Below are 13,263 nucleotides of genomic sequence, written 5' to 3'. Positions count from 1 at the left end.
TACTATACTATGACATTTTTATGACTTTTTATGCCTTACATTTTAATGACTTTTTATGACTTACATTTTAATGACTTTTTATACCTTACTATACTATGACTTTTTATGCCTTACTATATTATGACTTTTTTATGACTTTTTATGCCTTACTATACTATTACATTTTAATGACTTTTTATACCTTACTATACTATGACTTTTTATGCCTTACTATATTATGACTTTTTTATGACTTTTTATGCCTTACTATACTATTACATTTTTATGACTTTTTATGCCTTACTATACTATGACTTTTTATGCCTTACTTTTTAATGACTTTTTTTGCCTTATTATACTATGACTTTTTATGCCTTACTATATTATGACTTTTTTATGACTTTTTATGCCTTACTATATTATGACTTTTTTTTTATGATTTTTTATGCCTTACTATACTATGCCTTTTTATGCCTTAATATATTATGACGTTTTCATGACGTTTTTATGACTTACTATACTATGACTTTTTTTGCCTTACTATATTATGACATTTTTATGACTTTTTATGACTTACTATACTATGACTTTTTTTGCCTTACTATACTATGATGTTTTTATGCCTTACTATACTATGACTTTTTATGCCTTACTATATTATGACATTTTTATGACTTTTTATGCCTTACTATACTATGACTTTTTATGCCTTACTATATTATGACATTTTTATGACTTTTTATGCCTTACTATACTATGACTTTTTATGACTTTTTATGCCTTACTATACTATGACTTTTTTGTGACTTTTTATGCCTTATTATACCATGACTTTTTATGCCTTACTATACTATGACTTTTTATGCCTTATTATACCATGACGTTTTTATGCATTACTATACTATGACGTTTTTTATGCCTTACTATACTATGATGTTTCTATGACTTTTTATGCCTTACTATACTATGACTTTTTATGCCTTACTATATGTGTTTTTATGCCTTACTATATTATGTTTTTATGACTTTTTATCTTATGTTTTATTAAGTTTTTATGCCTTACTATACTGTGACTTTTTATGCCGCATTATACTATGACATCTTTATGACTTTTTATGCTTCACTATAATAACAATTTTTAAGCCTTATTGTACCATGATTTATTCATGGGGCGGGTCAGTGATGCAGTGGTTAGAACTGTAGCCTCACAGTAAGAAGGATCTTGGTTTGAGCCCCAAGTCATTTTTAATATTTTCTGGGTAGCTGCTCATTATCAAAACAAGACGTGATGACATCACCTTGGGTTGGAGACATTGCAAGAGACATATTTCACAGATTTCTGATGAAATAATTTATCAATAAAATAATCAGTCATGAAAATTTTTTTGCAGCCCCTAAATATGACCTAGTATACAGTATAATGAGACAGAGGATTGTGCACAAAGAAATGCAGCTGTACTGTGAGAAAGCATTTCAATCTCAGTGGCTGTACAGTTAAACATCAAGAGCACTCACACTGTCATTCCATTAACATGCCATATGCAACATCCATGCTATATGAAGGCAATTTTCAACGTATTGTGTTTGTAAACAACTTTCATTTTAAAAGGACCTGGCTGTAGCAGTATCCATAAGATTATAGCAAAAATGATGAGCTGGAAAACATGACAATTTTCAAACACAACATTGCGGCCACACTGTCTTGTAATCTTCCATGCAGGTCTCAGTGGATCTAATTACAGCTGTGCTGAAATTAGATTCCCCACCCTCCACCCGACTCAACTTAGCCCCCCACCCACAACACACACACTGGACTGATTTCTCCTCCTCCCCAGGACACCATTCACATCCTGAAATCATATAGACCTCCTGCTTGTCGCTGCTTGACATGAGCCAAACGTTTGGGAGTGACTTTCCTCCGTCCACATTAAGCTCGACTGTGACGACTGCTAATGACCACAGCAGTGTTTCTTTACACTGCATTTAGCATGTCTGTGTTTTGTAGCTGTTGAACTAAATTGTAAGACAGGAGGTGACCAACTGCCCCCTCTCACTACTATGCTTCATGCAGATTTTTTGTATTTTACCTTGGTAAAAACACGTTATCCTCGTCCGCTGCGCGCTAATGTCTTGTATGTCTAATGGTATTAAAAAAAATACTGAGGAGGCAGGTGTTGAGTGATTTGTCTCTGATATTATCAAAAAGACAACAGATATACACATTATATCTGATTAGGTGTTTTAAAGTCCATGTTGATTGTGTTTGTTGTCTCTTTCTTTAAATTAGCAAACAGAACCTGCACAGCATTTAATATAAGGCCGAGCAGATTTAAGGCGCCTTCGTCCAAATGATGGTCATCAGCGTTTACTTACCATTCTGGATGCTTAACAACACAATTAAAATGCCTGTCCTTGTTTCAGTGATAGAGCTGGTAAAACAAAGTGCTAAATCACTGAACACATTCCTTAACGCAGCAGCTCCAGCTATTTACAAGGACAGGGCGACAAGGGAGAGGAATTTATTGGAATACTTCTTTTTTTAAAGTTACATCAGTTGATAAGATACATATTATGATATATACACTGATATGAAATCTACTTTCATGATGCCTGTAATGTTCGGGTTTTTTACACTGACATAGAGCTGTTAATTTAATTATGTGTTAGCGCTGACACTAACAGACGTGTTTCTAATTTTTTTGAGTTCATTACAACACCAACTTTAACTCATGACCTCACTAATTAACATGTAACTGAATTTACACATTTCTGACAGTCAACAAAAACTGAACATTACGGACTTTGCAAAGGCAGAATTTATGGCAGAGCTGTTTTGCACAGGTGTATCTAACAAAGTGACCTCTAAGTGTAAACTCAGTTACAAATTGTGTTGGGCTTAAAGATTCCCTAAAGTTTATAATTCCCTGGTTGTAGATTCAGAAACTAAAAAGGACTTAGAATTTGTGTGAGCTGCAAACAGAATCTGTTTAAACAAAAACTTAATTATGCAAAAATCCTAAATCTGAAACCAATCTCCTTTAAATCCTTATAAATCCTCCAGTGTGAAAAGTTTATATCTTCAGTCAGCTACCGGCAGAAAATCCCTCAATGTCAACTCTTTTGCCCTTAAAAACATCAGCATGTGTGATGTATCTGTTAACAAGGAAAAAAATAGATAATAGATAATAATAATTTAAAACATCAGCTTGGACTTTCTCACTATTATCATACATTTTATACAAAATCAATCAAGAAACTAATTGATTGATGAAAAAAATTACTGTAAGTTGTCTGTTGTGGCTAAACAGAGGTTTAAGTAGCTAAAACAGTCACACCGCCAACGTCCTGTTTCCTCATTTATCCACAACAGCTGTGTTGAAGTGTCTAATTTTTTTTAATTGAGGAATCGTTTGTATCACATTCAGTTTTTATCATTTAAATCACTCGACACTCCGACTTTGTCTGCGAGGGTGTGACGTACTGGAACGAAGTGTGGATCGAGAAATGCGGTTTGTGTGGAACACCGGGCTGACGTCGTCTGTGGACACAGAAAGTACGTCCATGCCTTTAGTTTCAGAGGACTGAACCTAATAATTAGTAATTAAAAAATTATCGGCTGCTGTCAACCGTCTTTGTGGCTTTTGGATCCATAACATTCAGATATGAACGATTAATTCAACAAAGCTCGTGTAAGAAGGGTTTATTTTTCGGAGTCCCTAGACGAGTGGCCATGTTCTCATCTGCAGCACAGATAACCACTGGACCTTTCTCCCAGAACCTCTATCACCAGACAAACACACACTCGTTCTCACACAACACACCCATCCACATCATTATTATCGTATTGAGTCTTGGAGAAAAAAAAAAAATAAAAAGATAAAATGCCAATGGGGTGAATTTAATTTGAAAATCAATTTGCATTAGGAGTGTTCTTGGATCATACGCTACATACCTGATGTGGTTAATGATGAGGCTGGAGGCGGGAATGAAGAAATCATCCACCCTGTCAAAGCGCCTGCCAACCGGCTGCGTGTGAACGGTGTGGTGGGAGACTCTTCCACTGGCCTGATTGATCACCTGGTGAACACCAACGGAGGAGGTGGTGGGTGTTTAACATGAGCCTGATGAATATGATCAGTGCTGCTTCTTTCTACTCACTGAACTCTATGACTCACATTTGTAGCTCATAACCAGGAGCGCATTAATACTTGTATAATAAATATTAGGATACTTGAAAGCATGATTTATAGAAGCAGTGTCCACTGAAGGAAATGTGTTTATCTTTGCTTGTTTGCTCTGACTTGAGATAAAACTCTCAAAGCCTCTTCTCCTATTGCTGAGATGTTGGAGCTTCTCAGTGGGAGAAGATGATGTGTGCCGTTGTCATTGTCGTCTAAACAACACTTGTGCGTGCGTGGAAGCGTGCGGTCCTATCCTCGGTTGTAGGCAGGCAAATGTGTGTCATGGAGAAATCCAGTGTAATCTGTAAGTATTTGGACATTTTCTCTGTTGTGACATTTAAGTTCTGACTTTCAGCTTGAATTAGAAGGTGAGCAGTGTATGAACTTTAACCCTTTCACTGTCCTTTTGAAAGACGACATGTGTATTAAAGAAGCAACACGAACCACGATGTGACGAGACCAGACATGTCCGTGTCAGTATGTGTCTATTATATACGGAAAAATGTGACAACTAATGTCTAATCTCATTATTTATTAATGTACTGTTTATGTTTTTGATTGAAATTGTCAGAACATAGTGAAAAATACACATTACAATTTCCGTAAACCCAGGGTGTCTCTCACTTCCAACAGTACAAAACCCAAAAAATAATAAATTAACTGTAACATATGAGAGGAAAGAAAAGCATGTTTACATTTTAACTTAATTAAAATTTATATTTTATTATCAGATTAGTGTTCTGGAAGTGACTAATCGATTAATTAACTAATCATATCAGCTCTTTTCTGTGTTTCTGATATTTCAGTTAATAAACAAAGTAACTATTAAACAATTATTGACATGAAATTGCAGAACACTGACTCTCTGTCGGTATTGGCCTCAAAAATCCAGTAATTGATCAGACTATCAATACTGATGGTGACCATCCTCAGATTAAAGCTGAGAGTCAGCACTTTGTAGTCATTGTTTTTTTATTTCAATTCCACCGAGTCCAGAGCCAAAACGATTGAAAATGTGTCACTGTCCAAATACTTGCACACTGCACTGTAAGTGACTATTAATTACCCTCATCAGGCGAAACAAACAAATCAACAATAGAAAGTCCCGGAGAGACTGTAGTGATTAATGCCACATTCCTGTCATATTGGGAAAAGGGGAGGAACGCGTCAAGTTGGAGGAATTCACCTTTAATTAGTTGTCATGCCCCGCCAAGGTGGTGATAAGAAGGTTATTTATAATCTACTGTGTGTGTGTGTGTGTGTGTGTGTGTGTGTTTGTTGCTAATGAAAAAGTTTTTTTTTTTTTTTTTTTTTTTCCTAAAAACAAAATGCAGCAGAAGTTGTTCAGTTCGTTGTAGCAAGAATAAAGTCAATAGACGTGAATTATAACTGATCAGTTTGAGTCCTATGACCTCGGACTTTCTGTATTTTCCTGTTTCCTGCACTTTATTGTTGATATTCGATTCTATATGAAAAAATGATCAGTAGATCTCAAACACCAGGAACTGACAGACTTACCATGTACAATAACGAGCAATAGGTAACATACACCATACGTGCAATTTACCTCATATTATGTACATTTTTGTAAATATCTATTGTGTATATTATATTATTATCTATTATTTATCTTTCTAAGTATTTCAAATTTCCCCGGTGTGGGACTAATAAAGAAATATCTTGTCTTATTATACTCAGCCTTGTATTTACAGTAATGTGGTCTGAAGCTGAAGCAGTCAGTCACTAGACCTGTCACTAATGTTGATAATCAATCATTCGAGTCACTTGTCAAACAAAAATGGCCGAACATTTGCTGCTACCAGCTTTTTAAATGTGAGTTTATTCTGCTTTATGTGAATAAACCGAACTTCTTTGGGCATGAACAACTGATAAAAACAATTTGAACAAGTTATTGTTTGACATTTTACCAATCAATAATTTGACTGGACTCATGTGCTGCGCCTTTACTAAGCTATCAGCTGTCGCTTGAGTGTCTGCATCTTTGTTCTCGCGTGTCACATTCTCTGCCTTTCTATCATTTCACAAGGATAAAACCGTGTGAGTGAAATGTGGGTTTATACCTGCAGAGTGGGGAAGTTCTTCTCCATGTCTCCCCAGCTGAGCAGCCACACCTGGTCGTGAGACTTGTCGTAATGGAGCTTCACAGGATAAGGGTCGGTGCTGACCGTCTGGAAGGGGGACACACAACCAAACCAAACCTTTAAAGACAGCAGGGCCACAGAATAGCAATTCAAGGCAATCTAGACTTTGCTTTTGAAGAGATCCCCCTTTGATGTGCAGTGGTAATGCTTTGAAAAGTTTTACTGCACACTAATGCATCGGGGGTTGACAGGAGCAAGCCTTCTTTTAACAAGGCGGACTGGAGATGTGCTTTTTATGTATAAGGTGTTTTTCGGCGTTGAGCTGCATTTCAAATCAAGTGGTGACAGACACAATTGCTTTACCACACTGAAGTAATTGCTTTCAGTATTTATCCGTTCCTTGACACACGGCTGCAATATTCCAAGTCGGAACAATAGATGAAGCGCATGTGACAGAAAAGCGCTCATTATGCATTATGTCCACCTGAGTGCAGATAGACGGGACGCTCAAAGGGAATAGGGAAAGCATCGGGGTGAAGAATGCATGCAGTCGCTTCCCCTCCCAACAACAGCAAGAGAAAGCAATCATCTTTTCTCAAGAAAATTATTGCAATCCTTGTAGTCCCAAAATTCCCTTTGACTGCAGCTCACTTCTGTAATATTTGTTTAGCTATGGAGCTCTAATAGTATTGTTTACCAAGGCAAAATATATATTGTTTTACTTTGAGTGAACAGCTCCTAAGAGGGTTATTGCAAAAAAAAAAAAAAAAGAAAAAAAGATGAGAATATCCGTGGAATCCAAACTAATCTCTAAGCATGTAGTCATCTGAGAAAACAGGTGTTCATGTTCTTTTTCTCTTGACTAACAACTTCTTTCTGGCTGAGGAAGATTACCAAGATCCTCATCCAATATGCTGTATGTAGTTCAGCTACAAATGCGGTTCTGCCAGAGATGAAGCACGGAAAACATTACAGCGGCTTCAAACATTTATCCGCATGGACTTCGCTTACAATCTGCTCATTAAAAAGTCTCAGCAAACATTTAGTTGGTTACAAATTTTAAAAAATTCAATTTGTTCATTAATATTACTTCATGCACATCAATCATATTAATGTGAAAATGTGAAAATGTAAACCAGGGAAACCAAAACCAGAACTCGTGTCTCTCTCGCTGTTGGAGGCACGAGATGGGTTCAGGTGGTTAATTATCAACTTCTAATATAATGCAATGAAGCTAACCCTCCAGGCGACTGAATAATGAGCTTGTGATAGTGTCTGGGACAACGGCGTGCTCGCTGGCAGGTCCCCGAGAGGCTCGCGAGCTGTAAACAGCCATCATGGTGTCAGGAACATCTGCGGGGATCTGAGCCACCCCGGATCAACCTGGCACACCCAAAATCCCACCGACACTGAAGATTTAACTGGATGCTGCTCGTCAGACACGTGCTCCACGCTGTCGGAGGAATCGCCCGCCTCGCAAAAATAACATCCCCTCAGGAAGGTAAACGGTGCTGTGTGGGGTCAGAGTATTTGAGGGAATCGCACAACATCTGTGAGGAAAACTGCAGGGGTTGCCATGTAGCAATATCTATGAGAAGTTGCCAGGCTACAGTATCCATGGAGAGGTGGGTCTCGGGGTTACCCGGCCACCGCATCAATGTAGAGGTTAAGTGTACAAGTCTTGTCGTTTGCAGTATGTATGAAATGGGTCAGGTCAGAGTTTAGCAGCTGAAAAACTCTCTGACTGTCGGTTCAAGTGGAGCGGAGCAGGCTGACGCTCTGCTCTTAGACAAGAGACAAACATAAAAGACTTTGTCCTTTGTCCCTTTATCTACTCTAATAAGGTTTAGCTTCCGACATTTGCAAGTCGCTGCAATTATAAATAATTAAAACTTGAGATCTGTCATCAGCTTTTGTCGGCCGATCACTGTTCACAACCTGTAGCTACAACCTGAAATGTCACCTGTTGATTAAATGTATGTGATGGATAATAGAAAGTGTAGCCTGCTAACTTTCCACAAGGCAAGACTCTGAAGTATTCATAATAAGCTGATAAGATAAGCTAAAAAATATCCATGAGAGAAAGTTTAACAGGGAGCTGTGTGCTGGAGAAACATGCTGTTTACTCACAGTAACTGACTGATGTTTCTGTTCCTTCACAAACAATCTCTGGTTGAGTGTAGACACTTACTGGTAGAGAAACTTTAACCAGACAACAGCCATCTTTAATCTTAGCCGTTACAGAGTTAATAATAATTAGCTCCAGTTGATATAACTAGTCATTTTAATTGGCAAAAGCAACAGTCAGATACCTAAATATCTTCTACAGTAGTGTACAGTAATAAAAAGAGCAAGGAACGATTAGAGATTAGATCCAGCTGGTTTGTTTAAAACCTAATTCTGTTTTGTCCTTGTTATGGATCTGTTCTTTAGTTCATGACATTTTTATTTTATTGTGTAATCAGTCTTTTCTGTTCTTGTTTTGTGGCCAAATACAAAGTACCAATAAACAAATTTATGACTCAAGACGCCAAGAGTGTCTCATTTTTCTTATAAATAAAGACCCTCGGCCAAATCTGAGCTCACGCTCTATTTACTACACAGTACATTTACTGCCCTTTATTTTACTGTGAGTCCAAATTATGAGTGGCAGCCTTTAAATCAATTATGATTGGCCGACAGATACGGCTAAGGTCTGAAGAATACCAGTATCTTTTGACATCACTCAGCCAAGAAGCATCTCCATAGTTACTGTTGCTATGTCGGTGTCAACAATGTACAATGTCACCTATAATGTTTACAAGCAAAGCTCAACTAGCAGCCGGACGTTAACTTCATGTTTTTACAGAGAAAAATTGCAAGAGCGCTGATGCTAACTCGTCAGTATGATGCTGCAAGATGTTTTAGTTGTTGGTCGTGAAGTTAATTAATAAATATGAATTAAAATACAACTTCTCACCCAATTATGACGGGAAATGGACATCGCCAAACGAGGCTCAACTGTGACTGTGTGTTGGATGAAGAACTACTGTATTTGCTCATGTTTGAACGTCTGATGTCACACTGTTATAAACTCACTGTTATATTTGTACGATATATATTTATATGACAGACATCATTTCACTTCCAGCTCTCCTCCTCCTCCTCGCTGTGTGCAACACTTGGTGTCCCCTGAGAACATCTATGAATCATCATCAAAGCGTCCGTGTGTAACTCGTAGCACACACTCCAGTGCAAGTGTAAGCACTTTTCAGGCAAAGTATTGGAGAGGAGAGACCATCAGGGTTGTCCAAGTTTGTACTTAGTACACTGAGGGAAAAGAGGCGGTGTGTTGAGCTGGTCAATTATTGACTTTAACAGCATCTACGGGCTTTGGACGTCTGATCGAGCCGCTGATCAGCGGAAGATGGCAGGTACTGAAAGAGAATTAAAGCGTTCAACATTGCTCACATTACTGACATAATGAAATGCCAGTCAGAATCAACTAACTGTCAAACGTGTTGTGGTTAATGCCGCCTCCGGCCTCCATGTGAAGCTCACCAGGGGTCGGTATCAGCACACCACAGCACACTCACTCTTACACTCACTCCTACTGAATTATTACTCAAGTAGAATATTTTAAGTCTGAAACATCCGCAAACTTCTAGCTGTTTTCAAAAAAGCCTGGATAGACTTTACATGCAGTTTGGGTAAAAATCTGGAGAATGTAGTTCTTTGCTTTTAAATGACTGTTTCTGTATGAAGGACAATGTCTTGTTTGAAACTGACGCCCGAGTTGAAGGGGATGACTTGATGAAAAAAAAAAAATATATGTCCTTCATTCAACAAAAGAAGTCACAAAAAATGCCCATATGGAGTTAAGAGTTTCCTGAGGTTCTTGTGAAATACGTTGCCTTCAAATCAATGCACAAACACATTTTTTTTATTCACTTTGACAAAATAAGTCACAGAGAATCTCTCTCTCTCTCTCTCTCGCCTCGTCCAACCTTGAGGTTTGCTGGAACAGATGGAGGCAGTTTTTTTAGTTCTGTGAGAGGCAACCTTGTACAAAGGCACAAACAGGAAATTATATTTAATTTTTTCTGCATGCTCCGTGCAAAATTTTTAGCTTCTCACATACTGTAAACTCTCATATATTGTTGTTGTGTTGCTGACAAAATGGACATGAACCTGGCTTTCCAATTTAGACTGAAAATTACCTGGACAGCCTTCTGAGACTGGATGTCAACTATGAGCACTCGATCCAAGGTTGGCTGTGTCACATAAATAAACTTGTCCTTGACGTTGACCGCTGATGACCACACACACCTCTGGACCTTCTCTCCTGGTGACATGGGACACACCTGCTCCTGGAAAAAACAAAAGCACACACACACACTGTCAATCTATTGTTTCTCATATCACAAAGAAATACGGCTCATTAAAAAACAATTATCTTCATCCAGTCGTTACTCTGTGTTGTTTACTACTTGCAGTCTTATCACCTATGCTGATGTGAGTTGTGTTATCTTGGCAACTTAGATAAATGAGCTTTGCGAGGACCTGCGAAATATCTGTAATCGCTCCCATTTGTCCACGCGTAATCCACAGAACAAAAGCCTGCGGACGATCTGCGGCTGTGCAGCTTCCAGTCCTGGCAGCGCTCGCCTTCCTGGCCAACGGGAACCTTACCCAGCCTTCTGTCTCTGGAGCTTTCTTCCCTTTCACCCTCCCATCCCAGCCCTCCGAGCCTCCAGGCTGTGCCCAGCCGTTTGTTCCAGACTCTGTGGGATGATTTAGGGAGCTGCTGGCCAGCAAGGATGAATGAAGGGCTCCGGCGTGGCGGGATGAATTTTTTTTTTTTCAATATTTACAACCGCAGAGGCATTCCATGACAGGTGCCTTCCCACAGGCCGACGTCTCTTAGTTAGAAGGACATTAGGTAATGTATAAACCTCAGTGAACTATGTAAAGGATTAGAGGTGGGGGGGTGGGGGGGGCAGAGACACTGACAGAATTTATCTCATTTCTACTGCAATCCCCCTAACCACCCTGTCCTCTTGTATTTTCTCTTTAGAGCTGGGTTAAAATGGTTAATTCTGCTATTCTAAAACAATGACAGCGCTTTGGCGTTTCTGGCTTCATAACAAGGTTTTTAATTCTTTGAATCTGTAGTGTCTCTCAGTGTCCAGCTGTAGCACCATCTGTCAGTGTTTTTGATCCAAAACAGGTCGGGGAAGACAGTTTTTGAAAGCCAGAAATCCCTGCACTTGCTGAAGCAATCATTGAGTCATTGGTATTGAACCCTATGAAACCCCTGCAGACACACACTCTGGTCATTTTGTGTTACATGGCTGTAAAATCTTACTTATTGCACCTTTTAAGAGGTGAGAAATTGAACATCTGATGCCCAGCTGAGGGTCTGAATGGAGGCGGCTGTAATTCCCCTTGTGTTTATGTGTGTTGCATATGTCTGTGGCTGTGTGGGTGCATAGCATGTACTTAATTTATGTACTAACTGACAGTTTCTTTTCCCCTTTATTATGCAAATGCCTACATCCCCCTGTAACAGAACAGTATATATTTTTCATGGATTCACATTATGCAGCGCTGGAAACGTTCCAGATAAAACACAATACTGTATCTATTAAACATATATACTGTACAAAAAAAAACATACCACCACAAAAATATTTTTTTAAAAGAATTTCAACTCTTTACAGCTGTGAATGAGGATGATGACATTTAAACAGCCTTGTTGAGATAGATGAGGGTTCTGATATTCACCAGTGGGTGATTTGTAGTGTTAATATATTTGAGACAACATCTGCTGTCTGTGGGGAGGAAACTGCAGAAAACAGTGAAGCAGCAACATCCAAAGTGTCAAGAAGAGGAACTTTACAGGAACACAGCACGCACACGCACGCACGCACGCGCACGCACGCACGCACGCACGCACGCACGCACGCACGCACGCACGCACGCGCACGCACACACACACACACACACACACACACACACACACACACACACCTCTTCTCTCAAGGTGCTTCCTCCAAGGTCTCAACCGAAGCAGCTACAGACTTATGACAGGATGATATGATGCTTGTCTCAGAATACTTCAACATTTTGTGCAGTTTTTAAAATGGGAGATAAGTCAGATGGAGTTCAAGCTTTTGCAACTCATAATATCACTCTGAGACAGATTCGCCAGACATTAAAGCACATCACAAACACATGAGGCTCATTATTTACAGACTTTCATCCTGAATTTTTTTTCAAATAAGGTGCAGATTAGTTTTTCCCACTTGGCATACAAATGCCTTTACTGATGAACCAACTTGTTGATCATCACAGCTTAAAGTAAACATGGTTTTCTTGGAAAATCTAAGAGCTTCCAGTGATAGAAAGTGAACTGAAAAATTGAGAGCAAGTGCAAATGAGCAGTTGATTACATCCCCTTAGGGACACACAAGATTTTCAGATTCTCCGCTGCTGAAGAGGTAAGTAAAATGAAGACACTTCCTGGACTGACTTTCCAACAAATGGACATCACGGTGTTTTCCCTCGATGCTTTTGTGTATCACAGTAAAACACTCTATATGGTAGTTAAGGATAATGGATTGGCTGTGCGATTACCATAAACAAATCAATCAACGCTCCTTTGCAATTCAGTAAACTTGAGCGCCATGCTGGAAGCGGCCTCATGTGTTCACACAGCAATTCCCCCAAGACGGCACTGGAAGTGGCACCACAGCGCTCGCAGTGATTGATATCCTAATACAAACACCTCTCAGAGGAACGCTTGGCTGACTGTTGGGCATTCATGGCATATCTTTATGTATAAGAGCCATCCAATCAGAGCGCGGCTCCTGGATGAGAAGCAGCTCAGACCAAAGCGTCCATTCGAGAGCACATGTAAATCTAACAGGTATCTATCAGTGGGCCGCTTTGAATATTTTTGCTGCTTGAGAGCTTCAGTGATAAACGGTGATTCAGCGAGGGAGGCTGGGTGCCCCCCC

At 39.1% G+C, this 13,263-nt stretch overlaps 1 protein-coding gene across 1 annotated transcript in view; it reads right to left on the bottom strand.

Moving 5' to 3' along the window:
- Positions 1 to 3,414: 3,414 nt before the first annotated feature.
- Positions 3,415 to 13,263, bottom strand: part of fstl5 (follistatin-like 5) — a 152,403-nt gene continuing 142,554 nt past the window's right edge. The window contains exons 14-17 of the mRNA XM_023408545.2: positions 10,462 to 10,611; positions 6,242 to 6,349; positions 3,932 to 4,056; positions 3,415 to 3,517 (exon numbers count right to left, since the gene is read on the bottom strand). Of these exons, the coding sequence (XP_023264313.1) occupies positions 3,415 to 3,517; positions 3,932 to 4,056; positions 6,242 to 6,349; positions 10,462 to 10,611 (486 nt within the window). The remainder of the gene's footprint in view (positions 3,518 to 3,931; positions 4,057 to 6,241; positions 6,350 to 10,461; positions 10,612 to 13,263) is intronic.

The sequence above is a fragment of the Seriola lalandi genome, unplaced genomic scaffold (genome assembly GCF_002814215.2).
Source record: "Seriola lalandi dorsalis isolate HSWRI2012SDOR001 ecotype SW California unplaced genomic scaffold, Sedor1 jcf7180002054367, whole genome shotgun sequence".
NCBI classification, from domain to species: Eukaryota; Metazoa; Chordata; class Actinopteri; order Carangiformes; family Carangidae; genus Seriola; species Seriola lalandi.
Note: the sequence above shows the minus strand (reverse complement) of the source record. Positions and strands in the feature narration are given on the sequence as shown.